General features: G+C 49.3%; 1 protein-coding gene across 1 annotated transcript in view; it reads left to right on the plus strand.

Annotated features, from left to right (window-relative positions):
• COTL1 (coactosin like F-actin binding protein 1) overlaps positions 1–24,796 on the plus strand; it is a 39,912-nt gene that overhangs the window by 9,373 nt on the left and 5,743 nt on the right. The window contains exon 3 of the mRNA XM_070398629.1: positions 16,277–16,434. Coding sequence (XP_070254730.1) covers positions 16,277–16,434 — 158 coding nt within the window. The remainder of the gene's footprint in view (positions 1–16,276; positions 16,435–24,796) is intronic.

Consider the following 24,796-nt stretch of genomic DNA (forward strand, 5'->3'; position numbering starts at 1 on the left):
ACCCTCCTCAAGCATTTGTCAGTGACCTTTAGTTACAGAAAATATAATTTCCTTCCCTTTGTTTCTGCCCTGCAGTGCTCCCTTCGTGCACCCTCTGTGTTTCTCATCTCTGTTCTCACTTCCTCCTGCCAGTTCTCCTTTCCCCTGCTGCCCCGTAAGTGTAGATGTTTCCTGGGGCTCCACCCTTGCTCATGGTGTTCCCTTCTCTAGGGCGCTCGTTGAGTGTCTATTGTGTGTCAAGCCCTTAGTGTGAGCACTAAGTTGGGCACTTTCCCTGACTCAGTGAATGTGCAATCCAGGCCAGAGGTGGCTTTCTAAACTATGCCTCAGGTTGCATCAGCTCCTCACCCCTTGAGAACCTTTTGTAGTTTTTGCCCGTAAGGCCCAAATGCTTAGAGGTGACATGGGATGCTATTAGGCAAATGGTTTCTAGTGCTTGATGTGACCAATGCTGTCTTAAGAAGCAAGTTTCTTTCAGTGACTTCCAGGTCATCCCAGGAGGGGTGGGCTTTGGAATATGCAGCTCTTAATAAGCATGTGCCTGTTGGCTACAAGCCGTCTGTGTTCCTGGAGACTATACTGTATATATCAAGCCCTCATTCCCTTTTGGCTGCGGACATCCACCAACTTGCCCAAGTTGTCCGTAAGTTCCTTTAATAAACTCTTTGGTTGAATTCTGGAGTTGTCAGTTTCTTTCTTTGGTCCCTTGGCCATGTTCTCCTTTGAGGCCCTGTTCCAGTACACCTGGGGGAATTTTACTGACAGATGGTCATCGCTAACATCCCTCCCAAAAGACATGTTCCCCACACAAGGATTCAGACCTCATGGATGTCCTAATGCCAGGCACTACATGGAGCTTTGCATGTATTATCTAAAATTTTTCTCATCCATGAGGACATGACACCGTAAGTGGGAGTTATCCCCGTTTTACTGATGAGGAATCATGGTTTCCCTGGAGTCAAAAGTCACTTGCTTGAGATGGCACAGTAAGTGGAAAAGCTGGACTTTGAAACCAGATCTGTGTCCGAGGTTCCCAGCTTCCCCCTGAACTGTGCTGCCCTCCCCTCCCCCTTTCTCACGACTTGTGGACAGTGTTCCTGCACTGTCCTCATCCATTTTGCCTTCCGGGAGGACTTCTCTATATCCATCAAGGCCCGTCGTAAATAACCCCTCTGCTCAGACACCTTCCTTGCCTTCGTGATGTCACCTCATTGTGCAGTCAGTGGTTGTGTGCTTGTCTGTTTCTCTCTCTCTCTTTTTTTCCCCCAATGTATTTTTATTGATTTCAGAGAGGAAGGGAGAGGGAGAGAGAGATAGAGACATCAATGATGAGAGAGAATCATTGGTCGGCTGCCTCCTGCATGCCCCCCACTGGGGATCGAGCCCACAACCCCGGGCATGTGTCCTTGACCAGAATCGAACCCTGGACCTTGCAGTCTGCAGGTTGACGCTGTGTCCCCTGAGCCAAACCGGCTAGGGCTTGTCTGTTTCTTTAATGCCATGGTGAGGTCCCGGAAAGAGGGATTTTGTCACTCTGGTGGCAGCATCCTCAGTGGGGAATCCCCACTCCTCATGGTTAGCCAGTGCCAATCTCTTTTTTCTCAGTGCGTGTGTTGCTCCCTTGTGTGGGCCCACGTCATGGGCTGCAGCACTTACAATTCCCCAAGTTATATGCACAGGAACATTCCTGTATCTGTCATCTGTCTTCCTGCCAGAGTCAGCTCCAGGGGCAGGGGCGGAATCCTGGTCTCTCTGGTTTTTTGCTGTGCCGTCAGCACCTAGAACAGCACCTGGCGTTCTCCCCAGTTGTTGTGGAGTCTATCAATGACCACAGATAAATGAACATAGATGCATGAATGCCAGTCCCCTGATGCAGGCAGGAGGCTCCCTGGCTGGTGCCCCGCCCTCACTGGCCTCTGGCCCAGGTCTCCTGCCCAGAGCCACTGCATGGCTACATTCCTCACCGATTTAATTTTATGTGTTTGGCTTTTCAGCTTCAGCTCAGTGGGCACAGCAGGGACAGGTCCCTGGGGGCCTGTGTCTGAAGGCAGGGCAGGTACTTCAGCATTTTGTATTTTATTTCATCAGTGCATTTTCAAATTAACCTGCTTTAGTTCCTGTTTCAGTTCTGGACTTAGTTTATGGTCATCTATCTCATTTTTTTTTCTTGTGCACGTACTCTTATTTTTTATATATATATATATTTTATTGATTTTTTACAGAGAGGAAGGGAGAGAGAGAGATAGTTAGAAACATCGATGAGAGAGAAACATCGATCAGCCGCCTCCTGCATACCTCCTACTGGGGATGTGCCTGCAACCCAGGTACATGCCCTTGACCGGAATCAAACCCTGCACCTTTCAGTCCGCAGGCCGACGCTCTATCCACTGAGCCAAACCGGTTTCGGCCACATACTCTTATTTTATTGTCCATGCATTTGTGTAAGTTTCTTTGCCAATAATTGGTAATAATTATACTTTAAAAAATAATGGTGAGCACTACACCTTTATTGTGCCAGGCATTGTGTGAGTTTACTATGGCTGCCGTAACAAATGTTCACAAACTTAAAACAGCATAACTTTATCATCTTACAGTTCAGGAGGTCAGAAGCCCCAGATTGGTCTCACTGGGATAAAATCAAGGTGCCAGCAGGGCTGGTTCCGAGGAGAAAATCCACTTCCTTGCCTTTTTCAGCTTCTAGAGACATCCACATCCCTTGGCTCATGGCTCCTTCCTCGTGCAATGGCAGGTTGAGTTCTTGCAATGACTTCTCTCTGGTTCTGATTCTCCTACCTCCCTCTTCTCCCTTTGAGGATGCTTGTGGGTCTGCCTAGATCAGTTGTTCTCAACCTGTGGGTCGAGACCCCCTTTGGGGGTCGAACGACCCTTTCACAGGGGTCGCTTAAGACCATCGGAAAACACATATAATTACATATTGTTTTTGTGATTAATCACTATGCTTTAATTATGTTCAATTTGTAAAAATGAAAATACATCCTGCATATCAGATATTTACATGACGATTCATAACAGTAGCAAAATTACAGTTATGAAGTAGCAACGAAAATAATTTTATGGTTGGGGGTCACCACTACATGAGGAACTGTATTAAAGGGTTGCGGCATTAGGAAGGTTGAGAACCACTGGCCTAGATCATCCAGCATCATCTCTGCATGTGGAGGTCCTTACCGTAGTTACATTTGTAAAGTCCCTCTTTCGTTGCCAGCGCACATAGTTGCAAGGTCCGGAGGATGCAGACAGCTCTGGGGCCACTGTTTTGCCAGCCACGGTCATCTAATCATGATTTCATTTAATCTACACCATGACCTAGTGGGGTAGACCCTGTTGTTATTCCCAATTCATCGATGGGAAAATTGAGGCTCAGAGCTGTGAAAGCACCGGCCCAGGGCTGCACAGGGGCTGAGCTGTGTCCAGTGCCTGCGTTCCTGACATCCTGCTGCTTTCTGACACTTGCAGCTGGAATTCTTTTGAAACAAGGAAAGAAGACCATAGTCAAGCTCTTTTTCCTCTGTTTTCAGTTTTATTGAGACATAATTGACATACATCATTGTATAACTCTAAGGTGTACAGCATGATGGTTTAATTTTTCATATACAGGGGTGGGCAAAGGTAGGTTTGCATTTGTTTGCATGGAAAAAGGCATGCAGGTTATGATTTTAATAATACAAGAATAAACTGTGTTTGGCGTACTCTTAATTGTATATCTAATTTTGCCCTCTCCTGTGTTGTGAAATGCCGTTAACATTCATTGTTTGATATAGACATGATAACAAGGAAAGGAAAAAATATTTCTCCTTGTGATGAGAACTGTTAGGGTCTCCTCGTCTAACAACTTTCCACAAGCTCTTTCCTTGACCCCTCAGGGACAGCCCTCAGGCCAGGGCCTCTGGCTGGTGTCATATTTGTAGGAACACGCAGCTCAGAGGCAGTTTCTCCGCCTTTGTTGAAGTGGGAAGCCTGTGATGGTCTCTGGGGAGTAACGCTGTAATTCAAACGCCTTTATCCTTCCCAGCATGAAATTCTGACTTCACTACTTTTGTCTGAAAGGGTGGCCCTGGGAGGTCATCTGATATGACCTAGAAGTAGTTTTCTACCCTTTTTTTTGCTATAATGACTATAGAATGGAGTATATTGTTCGTGGTTTGCAAATGAAGGAAGCTGCTGCCTCAGGCAGGCCAGGGGCCCTGTGGGTCACACAGGCAGGCGCTTCTGGGGAGGAGTGAGAAGAGCCAGGCTTGTTGCAGCCCCTGTGTGAGCCCAGGCGGTCGCAGCCCCTCTGGCCCTGCCCACAGAGGAGGGCCTGTGTTCACTCTACGAGCTCTCACAGCTCCGGACTGTGCCGCTTGCTCTGTTCCTGATTTGGCAAAGCTGACTGCACCTGATTCCAGAAAAGTAACTTCCTCTCTTCCTTGGCGATTTGTAATTACTCATTCATCCAACACATTTAAATCAAGGACTATTATGTGCCAGGAACTCTGGGTCCTGGGGAAGTTGAGTGATTTAAGTCACAGAGTTTGCATTCTGTTGTAAGTACAGGGACAGATAAAAGACAAGATAGCAAGTGCTCTCTCAGGAGATGAGCACCACAAAAAATAAAATAAAATGGGCGACAGATGGACTACAGGGAAGCCACTGTTAGCAAGGCTGGTCTGGTGAGAAAGGAGGTGACACCAAGGAGAGACCTGAATGAGAAGGACCCAGACATGCAGGTATCTGGGTGAGGAGTGGGCCCAGCAAAAGGGAAGGCCCTCAAACCATCTATATATTTAAAAGCCTAAGCGACCAATCGACCAAATGACCGGTTGACCGGTTGCTATGATGCGCACTGACCACCAGGAGACAGATGCTCAATGCAGAAGCTGCCCTCTGGTGGTCACTGCACTCCCACAGTGGGCACCAGGTGGCCGAGCACTGCTGCCATGCGAGCCTCTCCTGATCGGGACTGACTGGGTGTGAGCCCGCCGTATGTGCAGAGGGATGAGCGGGAGCAGCAGGCAGGAGCGGCAGTTGGCGTTGGACTGTCGGTTTTGGCCCAATCCCTGCAGGCCACGCCAAGGGAGCCCACCGTTGCACGAATCCGTGCACTGGGCCTCTAATATAGATGATAATGGTCTGGTGTCCAGAATATATAAAGAGTTCTTACAACTCAACAATAACAAGACAACAACTCAATTAAAATATGAGCAAGGGATTTGAATGGACATTTCTCCAAAGAAGATCTATAAATGGCCAATAAACACATGAAAAGATGCTCGAAATCATGAGTAATAGGGAGATGCCAATCAATCCCCAGTGAGATATCATGTCCCACCTACTAGGAGGCTGTAATACAGGTGTAGGTGAGGATGTAGAGAATTGGAACCCTCTGGTGGGGATGGAAAATGGTATAGCTGATGTGGCAAGCCAGTCTGAAAAGGTGAAGCCTAACAATCCCACTCCTTAGTATATACCCAAAAGGAAGGGAAACACGTGCCCACATAAAAACTTGTACATGAATGCTCACAGTAGCACTATTCACACTAGCCCCAAACTGGAATCCACCCAGATGTCTGTCAACTGATGAATGGATAGACAAAATGTGGTCTGTCCACACACTGGACTATTATTCAGTCATAAACAGGCATGAGACACTGATTCACCTGCAGCGTGGACGAGCCTCACAACCACTGCGCTGAGTGAAAGAAGCCAGACAAGAAAGGTCACACATTGTATGATACCGTTTACTTGAAGTTTTCAGAACAAGCAAATTCACGGAGATGAAAGGCAGATTAATGGTTGCCAGGGGTGGAGACGGGATGAGGAGTGACAGCGAATGGGTACAAGGTCTCCTTTTGGGGTAATGAATTGTCCTGGAGCTAGACGGTGATGATTGTTCAACCTTGTGAATATAGTGTAAATGAATGAATTGTACACTTAAAGGGTACAATTCACAAAAGGGGTGACTTATGGTATGTAAATGATCTCTCTCTCTCTCTCTGTCTCTCTCTCTCTCTCTCTCTCTCTCTCTCTGGTTAATTCTCACCCGAGGACATCTTTTTTCCATTGATATTTAGGGAGAGTGGAAGAGAGCGGGAAAGACAGAGAAACATTGATGTGAGAGTAACACATCAATTGATTGCCTCCTGCAGGAGCCCAGGGTCCTGGGTGGGGAGGAGCCTGCAACCGAGGTACGTGCCCTTGACCAGAATCAAACCCGGGACCCTTTGGTCCGCAGGCTGACACTCTATCCACTGAGCCAAACAAGCTAGGGCAGTGGTCGGCAAACTTCGGCTCGAGAGCCACATGAGGCTCTTTGGCCCCTTGAGTATGGCTGCCTCCATTTGTTCCATAACGGTTACCATTGCCTTCGTCATCATCACTGTCTAGCTTTTTTTGTTTTTGTTTTTTAATATATTTTTATTGATTTTAGAGAGGAAGGGAGAGAGAGGTAGAAACATCAGTGATGAGAGAGAATCATTGATCAGCTGCCTCCTGCACGCCCCACACTGGGTTTTCAGCCTGCAACCCGGCGAACCGTGACCTCTTGGTTCATAGGTTGATGCTCAACCACTGAGCCATGTTGGCTGGGCTATCTAGCGTTTTTTACCACTTGCCTAGTTCTGAAGGCTTTACCCCATCTACTAGTTCTGATGAGGACTGCTACCCAGACACAGCGCCGTACCCTTGACTGTGTTTTCATCCTCCGATCCAGCCCTGCGCGGAGCTGGTGCTGAAATATCTTCCATTGGCTCAATCCCCGGCCTCCGAAATGAGGACTTAAAGAAAAGCGGAGGTTCTGTCTTGGATATTCGTGTGGGCTCATAGTAAGTTAATCAATAGAGTTAAATGAGTCAGCTGTAAATGTGCGGGCAAACTCAAGGGCTGGGAATGTTGCTAACAGCCAGGGGGAGGGGAAGCTGTGCCTCCGTCCCCACCACCCGGGAGCTCTGAGTCAGGGGCGGAGAAGCCATCTTCCAGCCCAGGGAACTGGGGACCAGAGAGGGAAGGGGTGGCTGGGACACGGCCGGTCTCTTGGTTCCCTCGGGCTGCTGAGCTTAGAGTTGGCTTTGCTCCTCTGGGTATTGTACTTGGCCTTGTGAGCCTGAAAGGTAAAGAAGAACCCCGCACATTATGCAGGCGGCGCTAACTCTAGGAACAGCCTGTTGTTGGTCTCCCCTTCCCATGCCTTTTTAATGGGCAAATTGGTCCAGACCAGTTACTTGTTACCTGTCCATATCTGCTCATTCCGCGGGTCTATTCCTTCCTGTTCTCTGCAAGTGGAAGCCACACCTTTAAAATCCAGAAAGGAGATTGGTTTTATTCTTATAAAATGGCGTTTCCCACTGAACGGAGGGACTGCGACGTGGCTACAGGAGCTGGGACAACGGCTCTTGATTTACTCAAGAAATATTACTGAGCATGACCAGTGTGTCAGGACCATTGTGGGCACTTGAGATAGCAGGGAAGATTCCTGGCCTCCTGGAGTAGGTGTGAGCAAGCTGGAGGAGCCTTTAATCTCTTATTTTAAACACTGTAATGATAAGCTGATTATATGGCCCTTTAGCCTGTGGTAAGTCAAAAATAGAAGGGCTGGTGGAAGCAGGCGTTTTGAACTTGCCCGCAGAAGCTGTTGCTTTTGTCTGTCAGAGTCTCGCTAAGTTGTTAACACGAATCCCCTTTGTCCTTACCCTGCTGGTAGCTGGGTGAACTCCAAGTCATCCTTCAAATCCCATATCAAACATCACCTCCTCTGTGAAGCCTGCCTTGATCACCAACCCCAAGGCAGAGTTCATTTCCTTCTTTCTTTATGTTCTTATTCACCCTGTGATAACTCTCATTGCTACGGCTCTAACTACATTGTGTTCATATACTCCTCCCCGCCCCCCAGGCTAGATTGTATATTCTTTGAGCATAGGGATTGTGTCTTATTCAGCAAAGTCTCTGGATCATAGTGTCAATAAGTGTTTGTCAAATGACTAACTGACGGCAATGGAAAAACAGCAAAACTATAAAAAGCAGATGCAAGAATGCAGAGCAGTGCACACCAGGGGCGGTTAGTGCTCAGGCAGCCAGACCCTGACTCCGCCAGGGGCCCCTGTGTGTCTCGCTGTAGGTGCTGTAATGATGCACTCAGAGCCTCCAGGAACTGCTGCAGCCACCAGCCTCTAAGCCAGAGGTGGAGTCGGGTATCACACACCGACTTCCTTTTAAGGAAGTAAAAGTCATCATTACAAGAAAGGTCTGGGTGCTGTGTCATTAGGGGAAAACCACCAGCTATCCTGATCATTTGGGTCTCCAGATCAGCCCACTCCCGGAGCGGGGCGGGTTCCACAGAAGCAATCATCTTCCTTCTCCTCCGGCTATCCTGTACTCCATTTTCTGGTGCTCTCGGTCAGACCAGGAAAGCTGGGTCACCCCACATTTAGTGTAAACTCTAAGAGGAAGGAGTCATTTGGGAGGTCTCTGCTCTGAGGAACAGGGGGGACACGGTAGCAAGCTGCACACACTGTGATCTCAGTGCGGACTGGACTGTACACAGGCGCACACCGAGTGTAGATCCCAGCAGCAAACGGAATCTCCATCCTGCTCTCTGAGGGAGGCGCACACCAAAATGGACGCAGGGCCTTTATCCTGGGATGGGTTTCCTTAATTTTTTGTTCTTTTTAATGTTTTCAGAAAAATTGTTTTGAGTGGGACAGGAGGGGTTTTACCCACCAGGGAAACATGAAAGTCCCTTAGAAAAAGAGAGAGCGAATGAGATGGGGCTTTTCAGTAAAGATAGCTCTCCCTTTAAGGGAGGAGCCCGGCTTCTCTGACCCTCAGCCTTTAGTCTCCTGGTGAGGGGGTGGGGGGTGGGGTGAGGCCCCGAGAGGACATTTTCTGCTTCCGAAGTCTTCCTCCTGTCATTCAGCCGCTGCCCGGGCTCCTGCCTCCGCAGCCTGCTGGGAGTGAGTGCTGGTGTGGCCACTGTCCAGCTGTCGCCTTGCCCTGGGTGGCAGGAGAGCTCTCCCGTTTCCCTTCATACCTCCTCCAGGGAGCTGGCTTGGTGGAAGCTGACAGCTCAGCTCTTTGGTGTGTGGGTCATTTTCTCCTTACGGATCCTTGTTTGCATAACTTCTCAGGGAGTCTGTGGAGGACCGGGTCAGATCTTTGTGGAACTCTGGGGCAACTTCCTCCCTGTGTTCCCTTCCCCCTTTCTCTGACTCCTTCTGAAGTCCAGTGTTGGATGAAAATGATAAAATGCTCAGTTCTCTCGCACGCGCGCGATCTCTCTCTCTTTTTTCCGTTGGCCAGCAGATGGTTATTGGGCACCTACTCTGTGCCTGGCACCGTGGGATACAACAGGAACTAGACAAAGGGGAAAGTAGGTAAGAAGATCAAAATGTTCACAGGGCTTACTTAGGTGGTGAGACCCTTATTTTTGCTTACTTATATCTCTAATTAGAATAATTATGTGTTTTGTGTATAACGAAAAAAAATTGTCCCAAGTATTTGCAAAAGTGCGAGCCATTTGTACACTGCTTGGCCCGTGGCAGATCCTGTCTCCTCTAGGTGTGTCCTTCTCCAGCCGGGGCTGGCTTTGGGGACGGGGAGAGGGGAAGACTAGGTCCCTGTGGGGAGAGGGCGGGGCCTCAGTCAATGTGGATCCTGTGTCGGGATCACCCTGGTGAGAATAACAGGGAGGGTTGGGCAGAATCTGCCCCTCAGGGATTCCCTGAGCCTCCGGAGCTGTCAAGTCTGGCTGGGGGAGGCAGGGGAAGCCCTTGAAAGGTTGGTGTGGATTACATGCCATTCGTAGTTTTGGGGAAAATATTAACGCAGCCCATCCTGGTGGCCTTGGTGATTCCAGAGCAGTCTGACTCCCCCCTCCCCCCCTTTCCTTACCCTTCTCATGCCCTGTTGTGGTCACCTCTCCTCTCTGTGTTATTGTTTCTTCCCACGTTCCCTTGTATAACTGCTTAGCATCGCTCCTTTGCTCCTCCCGCCTTCTCTGTCTTCCTAAATCCCTCCCTCCTTTCTGATCCTAGACAGAGAGCGCAGAGGGAGGGGAGAGAGGGGAGGAAAAGGGACAGATGGAGGGAGGTGAGGGGGTGGTAAGGCAGGAGAGAAGGAAGGAAAATGTAGGGTCTCGGAGGGAGGAGGCTTAGCGGAGAGCTGGAGGGAGGAAGGGGCTGCAAAGGAGAGAACTCAGCCGGTGCTTAGAGCACCTACTCTGTGCCAGGCGTGTCTGAGAGCTTCACCGGTGACGGCTTTATGCTGTGTGTTCACTTACTTAGTAAGTGAAGGCGAGGAGCCTTGCAGGGGGAAGTAGGGCACTGAACCAGGTGAGCCCTGCCCCGGGCTCTCAGGGGGCCTTAGGGCTGGTGGCTGGGCCGGGCCAGAGCTCTCCCATGCTGCTAACCGGCCTGGATGAGGCTTCAGAGGCCAATAAAGGGTCACGTTCTTTTGAGAGTGGAGTTTTATTAATGTCATGTGAGGACCATCTTTTCATGAACCAAGACTCTCACGGGATGGGAAGGGGAGGGCGTCCACAGCCTCAAATCAGGGACACCTAACGTGCAATCCACCTGGCCTTGGAGCTCCTGGCGCCGCTGAAAGGCCCTGCAGTGACACCGACAGTCCTCAGGGACTTCTGACCTTGGTTTGTCATTGGCTGACACCTTCCCTGGATGAGGCTCCATGGGATTTTGTGATGCCTTTGGGAATCCTTGTTAATGACGGCTAATGTCAAATAGATGACTGCGAGGTCACAGAGAGAGCTCCCTCATACCCAGTGCCACGGTTCAGTGGCTTTTTCTCAATACGGCTCTGCTCGTTCTCGGGCTGTGGGGTTGGGCGGGGAGAGCGTCTCTGGGGGGACAGTCCTGATGGTCTCTGACGGTGAGACACTCGGGAACCACACCTGGCTGCCTCTAGTCTGTAAATTGCACTCTGAGAAGCCAGGCCACACAGGAAGCGCCTTTACACGATCACTTCCTTCAAATGAAAGGTGTGCGGTGGAAAGAAGGGGTGGAGGCCCAGCTTTCGGCACATCAGCTTTTCTGCCCGCGAGACCTTTTGCCTCGCCCCCTTTCTCTACCGGGAGTGGAGCGGGTTCTCCATGCTCAAAGCCCCATCGTTTCCTCTTCTCACCTCTTCCTCTAGGTCAGTGGTTCTCCAGGTTTGGAGGCCTCAGAATCCCTCTGGGAGCTCATTTAGGCTCAGTGTGCGGGCCCCAGTTGCGGAGCTTCTGAATTCACATTCCATTGTGTTCTTGGGTGATGCTGATGTTGCTGTTCCTAGGAACACACTTTGAGAACTGCTGGTCTGCACTTCACCAGTTCCCCAGTGCAGGAGTCATCTGGCTCCTTATCGCTTCACCTCTCTGGGCCTTCGTTTCATCTGTAAAATGGGACTGTGAGCGGCGCTGACCTCAAAGAGAGGTCAAAATGAAACATGCAAATATGTATAAATGTGATATGCCTGGCACATTGTAAGCACCCAATAAACGTCAGCCCCTGCTATCCTTAGGACCCTTGTTGGTTTAATCTGTATCCTCCAGTGCTTAGCTGGGCTTGGCACATAGTAGGTCCTTAAGAAACACTCCTGGTACGAGTGACTAAAGGGCCGTGTGCTCCCAGAAGTGCCCCTGCTTTGAAACCCAGGGCAGTGAGCATAAATTCGATGGATATAGAAAGCCAGTGAAGAAGGTAGAGGCTAGGACGCTCTCTGTTGGGCTCAGCAGTTGGGCCCCTGCAGACCTGAGAGCAGTTTCACTGGAGAGGTGGGATAGAAAGATAACGACCATCCCATCAGCCAAGGCCTTCATGTTTCTTTCCTCCCACCCCCATTTAATCCTCACAACCACCTTATGAGGTAGGTGTGTGACCCATTTTCCAGATGAGGAAACTGAGGCTTAGAGACATTCAAAGTCACAGAGCTGGTACAAAGTAGGGGTGATTTCCTAGTGGGTTTTGAAACTTGGACACAACCTGGATGCCAGAGAGCCGAAGGTTGAGGTGAGTGGCCCCGTGCGCAGGTGTTATGGACAGCTGGGCTGAGGTCTCCTGCAGAGGGGACTCGGGGTCTCCTGGTGTGAGTGTTTGGGCTTCTCCCACTGGGGTCATCTGGAGCTGCACCCTCCACTCCTGAACCTCAGTCTGGACAGATGTGCTATTGGCCCCATTGGGGACCAAGTGGCACCATTAGGGTAACAGCAACCTCAAGTATCAGCTCTCTCCTGGCCAGTTTTACCATCTTAGTGTCCACACATACACATATACCCGTGCACTGGGCTCCAGTTAGAAATTCCGTGGCCAGTGGGCACATACATGCACACACACCCAGACACATGCATATATACATGCACATGCACACTATACATATATGATGAGGGGTAGCTATGTCTTTCTCAGTCGATATACCCGCGTTTTCCTGTGCGTGTGAGTGATATTAGCAGGAGATGAATGAGGGGATGAGATGTTTCCACTTCTGTTGGGGTACTGTGGCTGCGTGTTTGTGTTTGGTCTGCCTAGTTTGTCCAGAAGAGGGAAGGCGGCCCGAGAGTGTCATAATTTAAGAACGTGAACTTTTCCCTGCACAGACCAGTTTGAGGTCAAAGTGGCCTCACAGCCTCCTGCAGGGTGAGTGGGGGAGAGAGAGGCTTCAGGTCTGCGTGGGCAGCTCTGAAAACGTTGCTCAGAACAGGTTTTTCATCTTAGACTCAGAGGACTTTTCAATGTTGGGCCAGATCTATGCAAACATCTGTAAGCATAGCGTGACTGTTGGATGTTCAGAAACGTCGGCAGTCTTGTTGGTCAAACCCTTGTCCGGTAAGCGCCCAACAGCCACTCAGGAAAACAGCCTCGCTGCCATGATAACTTCAGTGCCGTTGCCTGCAGGACAAGGCCGGGTTCCCCATATCCTTGGAGGAGGGCGGTGTGACTGGCTGACCTGCCTTGTGCCAGGTCCTGAGCTGGTACTTAGGACACATGATTTGCAACTTTCCCACATGGAGGCTTTGGCCAGAGATGGGGCGGTTGGAGTCCGAATGCTGTCACAGAACCCAAATGTCCAGCCAACCGATGTGGAAATGGGAACTAGAGTGGTTCCCATGGAAACAGACTGCCTGTTCTTTTGCTTGTGTTGCCTTGGCATCTGATGTGCGGCCCGCCTCCCCCTCAGGTCAAGGCTGCAATTTAATTAAACACTTTGGTGCTGGTTCTCCTCGCCCGCCCCCCCCCCCCCCCCCCCATAACACTACTCAAAACAATGCGCTGGCTTCCCAAACACAGCCGTGACTGCTGGGAAATGCTCGGCAGCTCACCCCCACGCTGTCTGCACCAGCCTCATGTGGCTGCGTGAATTTCAGTTCCTCAGTCCCACCAGCCTCATTTCCTGTGCTTCCCCCGCCCCCCACCTACACCCCCACCCCCATCCCCACCCCAGCTCCTCCCTATGGCTGCAGCTTCTGGGGGAAGATTCTACCATGTCGGAGGCCTGACACCAGGCAGCTTTCACAGCGTTCGCATTGAATCCTCATGACCCACTCCTGAGGGTGGTAGAAAATCACCTTACTTTGCAAGCCTCCCAAATGTCCACCAACAGATGAACGGGTGAACAGATTGTGGCATATCCATATAATGAGATATTATTCAGCCATGAAAGGAATGCAGGCCTGACCACGCCACAGTGTGGATGAACTTTGGAAACATGCTGAGTGAAAGAAGTCAGACACAAAAGGCCACATGGTGTGTGACTCCATCTGTGAGAAATGTCCGGAACAGGCCAACCTGGAGACGGGGGCAGATTGGTGCTGCTGAGGGAGGGGAGGGGGGCGTGGAGTGACTGCTCCTGGGATGGGGTTTCTTTCTGGGGTGATGCAGATGTTCTGCAATGGACAGTGCTGATGACCACACAATACTGTGACTGTACTAAATGCCACTGAATTTTATGCTTTAAAATAGTTAAAATGGTGAATTTTATGCTATGGATTTTTATTTCCATAAAGAAAAAAAAGTGAGGACAAAAAAAATCACCTCATTTTACAGATGAGGCAGCTGTGGCTCAGATGTCAGGGGACTACGTCAGGGTCTTTGGGGTAAGAGACAGAGGCCTCCCTCCTGTGGGAATCTGCTGGACTTCTTCTTTGCTTCCCATGGCTGGATGGTCACCACATCCTGTGGATTTGGCCTGTGACGTGTCCCTGAGACCATCCTTTCTTCTCTGTCCCCACGGCCTTGTCATCCACTCACCCCCACTGTCAGTTCCCACAGTGGGCGCCCACTGGACTTCCGTGGCCAGTGGGCAGACGCACCTGAGTTATCCCGGTCCTTGGCCTCAAGTCCAGCTCTGGCATTATTAGTATGTTACTTTGGGTGAACCCCAGGACTCCGAGCCTCATCTGTCAAACGGTGATTTGGATGTTGATGAAGGTGATGACAGTCCCCTCCCCTCCCCCCATCACCCACTGTACAGCATCGTATGAAGACCAAGTGAACTAGTAAAACAAATGTGCTTTATAAATAGAGATGCTGTGCCAGCGTGAATGGTCCTCATGATGGATGTTTCCTTTGAGAAATCAGCATTGTGGCCTGGACTGTAGAGGCTGCGTCAGGAGTCTGGACTGCTGAGAACTGTTTCTTAGCTTCCCTGGGACAGATGGGTTCCTATGAGACCGTGGAGTTGTTGTCTGACAGTGCTGGGCTCTGAGGCAGTAACCAGGCAATGAACTTGATCAGCTCCACACTGTGTCTCCATGACTCTCAGCGGGCTGATGGTCTCAGTATCTCAGTATAAACTTATACATTGTGTGGGATTCGGCAAGGAGGCACCCAGAAAGATTATAGGAAGAAAGGCACCTTGATTTAAAGACAAATAGATTAAACACCTCAAATGCATCAGCATTACCTGGGCTCCAGTTAGAAATGCAGACACCAGGGCCCCACCTTAGATCTGCTGAATCAGAATCTGTTTTAGCGAGACCCCCACGATTCGAATGTACACGGATGCTGGAGAAGCACAGCTCGGCACTGTCAGTGGGTCCCCGAGAGATCCTAAAGCTAACAACTAAGAGCCATGAAGAGCATCAGTGCTGAGCAGAGCGGCTGGTATAGATGAATAACCCAAACCAATAGCATCCCATGTGCCAGCCTTGGCCAGGTAGGGACCATAATGAGATCTCACTGATCAGTACAGTTAAAATATGAACTATTTAGGGATTAAGCAGAGCAAGAATATGTGATTTCTCAATGAAATGCACCGAATTTCAGTGGAAAACACAAAGGATCCGATTAAGTGGGGACATAAACTGTATCTAGAAATTCATTGGGCAAAGTTTGGACCTGTTTTTGGTGTCATAATGGGCTGGGGAGGGGTGATACTGGCTTTTAGTGGGTGGAGGCCAGGGTGCTGCTCAACATCCTACAGTGCCCAGGGTGCCCACCACAGAGTGATCAGCTCTGAGTGCCAGGAGCGCCAAGGTGGAGCGATTATAGTCTATCCTAGTGGGGCGTACACACACGCACACGCATACACACCACACGGGACTCTAAAAACTTGAGAATACTTTGGTAATGCAGAGAGTGGTGGCTGGGGAACGTAGCATGGTGGGCTGGAAGAGATTCTAAAGTGAAAATAATGAGAAAAGTGTGGCAATGAAATGAAATGGAAATGTAGATCAATGGAACAAAGTAGCCCCGAGAGTCATTTTATAGAAATGAGTGTATAAGCTGCAATAAGCAGAACACAGCTAATGGAAGAATATTAATAATTCTTCTTCTTTTTCTTGAGAATATTAAGAATTCTTAATTGCCTACTTGTCCAGCCATAAGCTAGACATGGCCAGAGGGCCCAGGGCTGTATCCCAGGCCAGCCCTCCCCCAGCCCGGTTCCCGTCTCCATGTGGCTCTCCCATTCCTAGTCAAAGGCCAGGGATAAGAAGGGTTTAGGAGCTTTTCCCTGAGTGAGATCCAGAGCTTGAGCTTTGACTGGATGAGGGATGGGACGGTTGCAGGTGTAGCAGCCGGAGAGGCTGGGTTCCCATCCAGCGTGGCTTCCAATGGCCTCTGCGGCCTTGGGAGTGTCAGGTGACCCCTTGAGCCTCCATTTCCCATCTGTGAAATGGGCATCAAAGCCCGGGTGCTGTTTCAGGATCAAATGACAATGTTGGCCAAGGTCAGTGTGGGGCCCCCATCGCACAATCGGGGTGCACTTGTGACTTATAGCCCCTCCTCGGAGATGTGTTTTTGGGGTGTTTTAACTGAGCCCTATGCCCTCTTGTTGCTGTTGGTTGCAGATGACATCCGATTGTTCGCCTTTGTGCGCTTCACCACCGGGGACGCCATGAGCAAGAGATCCAAGTTCGCCCTCATCACGTGGATCGGCGAGAACGTCAGCGGGCTGCAGCGAGCCAAAACCGGCACAGACAAGACCCTGGTGAAGGAGGTCGTGCAGGTAATTGGCCTTGTGTTCCTTCCGGATCTGGGGGTCACACCCAACAGGGACAGAGAGGGCAGAGTTTGGCCCCGGATCTGTGACTTAGCTGGGACTTCAGCAAGCTGTGCTTTGTCTCTGAACCACGGGGGAAATGCTACCATTGTTCCCAGAGTGCAGACTAGGAGGCAGGTAACTGCATCTGTGACCCTATCACCCACTGGCAGCATGGCGTCTGGCAGTTCACCTTTGAGGTTGGGGCAGATGGCTGGTGGAGAAGGGGCTGGAGGGATGGCTGAAGTGGCGGCCACTACCCGTTTGGATCATGACTGAGCCTGGTTGACTTCCAGTGGTGGCCATGAGGACCCAAGGTGAGAAGTCATGCGTGCCCTCTCTGAACAGTGCCTGGCACACAGTAGGTACTCAGTAACACTTTTTGAATGAATACATGTCATTAGGAGGGCCAGCGGGGGCTTAATGATAATTTTGGTGGCTATAGAATGACAAAGGTTCTATCAGCAATGGCACAGACTCCTAGACTGGGTAGCTGGGCACTGGCCAGGGCCGACTTATTCCCAAGTCCCTACTTGACTGAAAGGAAGGGGGTACAGGTGGGTGTGCCCTTGGCTTTGTCTCCGGGCTTCTGAGCAGTTCTCCCTGTAGAGCTCTCTATTGTAAAGTTTCTTTCCATTCTGGACATAATGAAAATTGACAGTATTGGAAACTTCCAAGGTTGAAGCTAGGGCGTGGCGTCATGCTGAGAAAAGAAACTCTGAATTCCAGAAAGAAAAACGAAGGGAAGGGAGCTGACTTCAGAGAGAGCTCTCCTTACCAAAGGGTTCTCCATTTTGCAAAAATGATTTCTCAGGGGTTTCTTTTTCAGATGATGAAAGGATTCTAAAATTGATTGCGGTGATGATTGTACATCTGTGAATATACCCAAAGCCATTGATTATAAAACAAAACAAAACACACACACAAATAGGCTGCATGCCACGTGGTATCCTGGGTTGGCTCCTGGTACAGAAAACCTGGGGAAATGGGGTGAAGTCTGGAGTTTCGTTACAGAAATGTTCCTATTCTGGCTTCTTAGTTGTGACGAGCATACAGTAACACAAGATGCTAACAATTATGAGATTGGGGTGCAGGGTATATGAGAACTCTCGGTACAGTCTCTTGCCACTCTTCTGTAAATAGAAAATTGTCCCAAAATAAGGCTTTTATTTAAAAAATAGTAAGAAAGACAAAAATTCCTATCATTCCATTATCTCGGCCTATTTTTCCATCTTCCCTACCAGCTGTGTGGGCGAGCTCCCCACCTCTGTGCATTGATGCAGTCACAGCCTGCAAATCACGCTCTAGTTGGCTTCTTTTTTTTTTACTTAACATAATTGCATAAATTATGCGACTGCAGAGCCTCTAATGGTGGCTGGCTGCCCGTTTCACAAGTGCACTGTGATGTACTAAGTGTTCCCCTGTTGTTGGCCTCTTGAGTTGTTTCCCATTTTTATTTTTATAAGGAATGTTTCAGCCAACATTTTAATACACACAGCTTCCTCCTCTCTCCCAGTGAATTGTTTCCTTGGAATACATTTTCAGGAGGCGGGGTTCCAGAATTAACAGGCATGATGATCATTTTTAAAAGGTCCGGGTTGTCAGATGACCTTCTGAAAGGGTTAGCACCGGGCCTGGGACATAGTAAATGCTCAGCAAGTGGTTTTAATGGTTAACCACCTTTCGGGGGCGGGGAGTCTCCTTTATGGCGGCAGAATGAAAAATGCAAAGGAATGCATGTTCCCTGGCCCACGTCTCCTGCTGAACTCTGCCGTCCACACTTAGCTCTCCTCGTCGGCCAGCCGGGTGGCCAGGAGAAAAGGGAGCAAGCAGGGAGAGAATGTTCGCCAGGATACATCCAGGAGGGCAGTGCTTTGAATCTTGCAGATTGTCTCGATAAAATACAACAACACAAAATGGATCATTTTAGCCACTTTGAAGCACACAGTTCAGTGGCATTAAGAACATTTGCAGTGTTGTGTGATCGTCACCATTGTGTAGCCCCAGAACTTTTTACCACCCCCACAGCAAGCTCTGTACCCGTTAGCCTTTGGCGGAGTTCCATCCATTCATTCATTCATTCATTCATTTATTTGTTATTAGTTTTTTAAATATATTTTATTGATTTTTTACAGAGAGGAAGGGAGAGGGATAGAGTTAGAAACATCGATGAGAGAGAAACATCAATCAGCTGCCTCCTGCACACCCCCTACTGGGGATGTGCCTGCAACCAAGGTACATGCCTTTGACCAGAATCGAACCTGGAACCCTTCAGTCCGCAGGCCGACGCTCTATCCACTGAGCCAAACCTGTCAGGGCGGCTGAATTCCTTTTCATTTAGAACTCTTCTCAGTTTGGTTAAGTGGGCCAGTGAATGAGGGTGATTTGGGGAAATATGATTTTTTTGGGCGGGAACCTTCAGTTGGGAGTATTGGTTCTAATTATTTTGTTGGCAGACTCACTCACATTGCAGCAAAAAGGGAAAGTCTGGCTCTGTGGCCTGGGGAGTGCAGGGGCTGCTGGCTTTAGGTGTGGCTGGATCTGGGGCTGAGGCAGTCTTTTCCTTTCTTCTCTCTTTTCTCTGGGTTGGCCTCAGGTGGCCTCTGTACAGCAGGAGAAATGGTCCAGGCATGATGGTTCTTCTGGGTCTTGAGCCCAGGGGAAGAGAGAGCCCTCGTTACCCAGTGTCAATCATTTCATATAGCCCTGATTGGCCCACCTTAGGTCACTTGCACATCCTGTGGGGCAGGGAGGTGGGGCTTCGTGATTGGCAGCTCTGGCCTGATTCCAGTTAAAAGGATGCTGGTATGTAGATGAAAAGCACAGATGTCCGCTCCAGTGGGGGAGCTGGGATGCGTTTTGAACTGCAGGTGCCATATAATGTTCTGACCATTACCTTTTGCATTTCCCCGTATGCATTTAAAAGGGTTTATTACCTGAAGCTATTATAAAACCTCACATTTATTCCACGGTTGCAAATATAGCCATTTAAGTCACAGAGGGTCAATTTTGCTGGCATAACAATTTTGGCAGTTACTAAAATCATGCTGATCCTGGCTGGTGTGTATGTTTTTCCCTTTGTTTAATGGGGACTTGGACCAGATGTCCTCTGAGCTATTCTGGATCCCATGTTTTAGGGACTGGATCACTTTCCCAGCTGCCTTTTGCATGATTTCCACATGAAGAATAAGTGGATTGGTTTTTATTGTAATAGAAGCTCTGTGCCCACATCCTTATGCTCTGTGTGAAATGGAGAGAATGTAAATTGATGTAGATAAATTGATACCTTTAGTCTGTATCCAGAGCCAGGCCTAGAAACTGAGCCATGTCAGTGGCTGGGGGAAAACAGGACAGAATTAGAGGCTGTCGGGCCAGTCGGGCTGGGCGATGGTGACTTGAGTCCTGGGAACGTGGCGAACAGACGCACACATGGCTGCTCCTATCACTGTCCTCCGCACAGAAGGGCCAGGCTGGTGCCGAGGACAGTCGCCCGTTGTGTCGTCCTGCACCTCTGCGGGGTTACGGGGACAGTGCAGTGGCCACTGTTCAAGACCTGCCTGCGCCAGGCCCGGCCGTCTTGATTGGGAGCCAGCCATGATGCCCTGCAGGATGGCTTTATTCACATGATCTTTTTATTATTATTATTTTTTTTAATATTATATGAATGTCCATGGAGCCAAGTAACCGGAGGGCCTGTGTCAGCTTTCAGTGTTGGGGAAAGAGAAGAGCAGAGTATTTCCTCTAAGAAGCAGTGGAGGCAGGAGGATGGGCATTTCAGTGATGGGGTGCAGTGATCAGTTTAGCGTGTCATCTGATGACGTCTACACCCCAGGAGCAGGGTCGGCTTAAATTCCAGACCTCAGCCCACCCCCCAGGGCCAGATGCACCCAACTCTCCTCCGGTAGGGTCACTTTTGTGTGCCAGTGTGGTAATAATATTAATATCAATAGTTGTGTCCCTATGCTGTGCCTGACACTTTTAAGGACTTTCCACGTATTAAATCATTTATTCTTCACAACCAGGCCGGTTCTGTCATTATCCCCATTTCACAGGTGAGGAGCCTGGGGCCTGGGAGAGTGGAGTCACTCGCTCCAGGTCCCAGCGCTTGGACATGGTGGGGCTCTGCCTGGAGACCAGACTGTCTGGTTCCAAAGCCCCAACTTGATCATCTCACCTTATTACAGGTTTCCTCAAGTCCTCCCGCACCAAGTGAAATGTTCTGAGGCCACATGCATGTCGGAAACTCTGCTTTTGTAGACTCACATGGCACACGAGAGGCTCTGAGAAGTTCTGCAGGAAACAAACCTTTTATATTTATTTTTAAATTTCCTGCTTCTCAGTTTTTCTTGATGGTTGAGCCTTTTTAAAGTAGCTCAGTGTTTTGCTTTGTTTTTTGAGGTGTTTTTTTTTTTTTTAATGCTGCTGTGTCAAATAGAAAAGTTAATGGGCGTAGGGGGAGTGATGCCCAGGTTGATATTCCAGCTCCATCAACTGTTAGCTTGAGGACCTTGGGCAAGTAACTTTACCTCTAGAATCTGTTCTCACTTATGCAAAAGAGAATGTAAATTTTCACAGAGCTGTTGGAAGGACTGAAGAAAAGCAATCCCTGTGAAAAGAGTTTCTCCATTTTGGTAACGGTGAACTCCTATTTGTCCTTCAAAACCTCAATTCTTGACCCCATTCTACCAGCCTCAATCAGAATTAATTACTTTTTTATCCAGATTCCATGAATTGTAAATTATAAATAAATGTCTTTAGAAAGTAATCTTGAGGGCAGGCACTATGGCCACTTTATTATGTACTAAACACACAGCAGACACACACACACACACACACACACCACACACACACGAATAAATGGATCTCTTCACATAGGCTCTAGACCAGGGGTGGGCAAACTTTTTGACTCGAGGGCCACAATGGGTTCTTAAACTGGACCGGAGGGCCGGAACAAAAGCATGGATGGAGTGTTTGTGTGAACTAATATAAATTCGAAGTAAACATCATTACATAAAAGGGTACGGTCTTTTTTTTTTTTAGTTTTATTCATTTCAAACGGGCCGGATCTGGCCCTCGGGCCGTAGTTTGCCCACGGCTGCTCTAGACTGTATATTCCTAGGATAGAGGGCTAGTACATCTTCAATAAATGCCCTTGGGGCTGAATTAAATTGTGGGAGCCGGTTCCATTCAGGGAGGGACATGGGGGTTGATTGGAATTTCCAGAGGCTCTGCTTTTGTCTCAATAGCAAGCAGAGGTGAGCACTGGTTGGTGAGCTGGGAGAATCTTCATGCCTCCATTTAATTAGATTTACGGGCTGCTGCTCCCCCTTGCAAAGCATTAGTTGTCGCCCAGCACTTGGGGACCATCCATAGACGCCTCACTGCTCTCCCGAGGGTTTCAGCTATTTGTGTTTATGCTTCTTCAACCCCGTGGTTCATGGAAAGGCCCTTATTCTCCACAGAACCAGAAAGGGCCTTTCGTGTTGGTGCATGTCACCTGGGCCTGGGCTCAGGCAGTGGGGCGCTCTGGTGCTCGTGCCATATATTTAAAACACAAACCACTTGATGACAAACACAGAGCCCCTCACAGGTGGAGCAGGTGTCATGTGTGGAGGGCCAGGCTTGTCGTCACGAGCCACGTGCTGCTGCTACCCCCCAATGCACAGAGGGAATCAAGGTTCGGAGGGACGAGTCCTGAGGCCAAGGGGGCGTTGAATCGGAAGCCCGATGGTGGGGAATTGGCGACCTCTTTAACGTGGGGTGTGGGCACTCACAGCCCTGCAGCCAGCCCTGTGCTCCAGAGCTCTTTTTACCAAGCTCACTGAAAATTTGGGATGATAATATCTAACTCAAAGAATTGTAAAAACTAAACAAGGTACTGTATATAATAAGTGTCTGATGTATATAAAGTGTTCAGTGTGGGTACTATTAACTTATTTATTCAATTTTTGATGAAAGTGAAAACAGTCTGGTATTTACCGACAGTGAACATCTGTGAGTATGAGTTGTATTTTTTTTTTTTTAAATTGTTGAATGATTTTTTTGGGAAAACTTCCCCAAAGTGAGTATGGCTGAGGAACAAGAAATGCTAGGTACAATTTTGGCCAGGCAGAAATTGAAGGACTAAACCTGGATTTAATCTTGCTTGTCAGCAGATTAATAGCAGGGGCTAGTTGGAGCTCTGGGTTAAGAAGGATTCTGAGGTTAAGTCTAATCTCAGTGGGAAAAGTGCAGGATTGATTTGTGATGTCTGCCATAGATATGGAGGAGAGGGTTGAGTGTGTTCCTCACTTTCTTGCCATCCCTGATGTAGATGGAGCCACAGTCAGAATCAGGCAGAGTGGAGTCAGGGCTTCTGTAAAAGTCAGTGGTCAGGAAAGCCGGGGTCAGGTTCCAATCCCCCAAATGCTGAAGAGGTGGGTGGCCCTGCAGGGGTGAGGATTCGAGGCATAGGGACGAATCCTACCGTGGGCCCAAACCTATCCGCAGCATCCTTCAGGATGCCATGCTTCCTGTCCTCCCTCTGCATTGGACGGCTATTCCATGTCCATCAGAAATGTGGCGCGTGCCTCTCTCTTGTCCTTCGTTCTCTCCTTGAAGTTGGGCCTCGTCATTCCTGAACTGTGATGGTGTCACAGATGCCTTTGTTACTGAATCTGTCAGACAGGAGACCACTCCGTCTTGATGCTTGTTTTTCGCTTTTCTGTGATGACTCATGCCTTTTGTAAGAACCTGTTCTTTCTGAGTAAATTACACCTCGCTGGAAGGATTTTTGAAACCTTGGTCTTTGAAGCATTTTTGAGAGGTTGTAGGAGGGACGTGTAGGAGGCCCAGGAGGGGTCGGCAGCTGAGTGCCCAGCAGGTTTGGTGCTGTGCACTTTCATCCGCTCATCCGTGTTCCAGCTGCTGGAGACCGCCTGCTGTTCCTCAGCACGCCACGGTCACTGTTTATAATTAATCTTTGCCCACTCGGGGAAGAGATACATTATTGTGGCCAGCGTGTGTCTCGTCCACCCCCTGCTCCATCTCTCACAAGTGGGAGAAGAGATTCTAGCCCCCGCACTATTTTGCAAGCATTTGGGACGGGCCTGCAGCTAGCACACAGCTTCCTCTTTATGAAAGCCAAACTCTGATCCCAAAGTTGACTTTTCTGTGCCAGTTTTCTCCATTGCTCCTTGCATTCTGGTGTCCAAATTGGAGCTTTGTCCCACGTGATCTTGGTGCAAATCCATGGATGACTGGTGGGAAAAGGGCCGGGAGAACCTGTTGTCCAGCCCTCTTCATTCACGGAGATGGAAACCAGGGCCCAGAGCCATTGGCTGCTTCCTTCCAGGCGTTTTAAGAGCCCCCTGGTTCTCTTCTGCTCTCAGAGATACCCCCTAAGTACCTGAATTTTGACTTCCCAGGGCTTGAAAGAGTATCTGACATGTAATAGGTGTTCAGTAAGCACGTGTTTGCTGGGAGGATGACGTGCATAAGCTCACATTGCCTTTGGATACAGTGAAGGTCGCGTCTCATACCTGGCCCTGCTTTGTAGAAATGTGCATTGCTGAAATCACAGACTTACCTGCCCACAACTCCCCGCTCATTTTTCTTCCTAGACCTTCCCCCACATTCTCTGCGTAGGTTAGCCATGCACCGTAGACCTAAGGTTCCAGGAAGAAGACCTGACAGTTCTGCCCAGCAGGCCTCCTCCCTGTCCTTCCATGCTTCACCCTGTGCCCAGCTTTGGGGTGTTCAGCTGGATTGCCATCTTCTCTCTGCACAGGCAAGGCAATGGCAGTGTCACGTCTTGGTTATTCTGAGGATTCCCCATCGGCCTGCAGACTGAAGGGTCGAGGGTTCAGTTCCGGTCAAGGGCACGTACCTCGGTTTCAGACTCGATCCCCAGCCCCAGTCGGGGTGCAGGCGGGAAGTAATCAATTGATCTGTTTCTCTCACATTGATGTTTCTCTCTCTGTCTCTACCCCTCCCCCCCCCCCCCCCCCCCCCGCTTCCATTCTCTCTAAAAATTCAATGGAAAAATATCCTCAGGTCAGTATGAACAACAACAATAAAAGAGATGATTTAAAACAAAGGATAGGAAAATATTGATGCACTTTTTGAACCAGCTTTGCAAATAGATTCTTGACTATGTGTAGATCCCGGTTCCTAACCCCAGTCTTCTCTAGAGCTGCCTTCCTCAGAAGCAGACTGACATCTGTCCACGTCTTTGAAGCGCAGCACAGGTGCACTTGAGGAACAAAATGTGTCCTGAACTTGGCTGGTGTGCGTTTCCAAACCACCTTGGAGTCCTATTGAGCTGGATGGGGATTCTTCCTTCGACAGG

The sequence above is a fragment of the Myotis yumanensis genome, unplaced genomic scaffold (assembly GCF_028538775.1).
Source record: "Myotis yumanensis isolate MYYU_CA2020_CCGP unplaced genomic scaffold, mMyoYum1.0.hap1 SCAF_18, whole genome shotgun sequence".
Classification (NCBI taxonomy): domain Eukaryota; kingdom Metazoa; phylum Chordata; class Mammalia; order Chiroptera; family Vespertilionidae; genus Myotis; species Myotis yumanensis.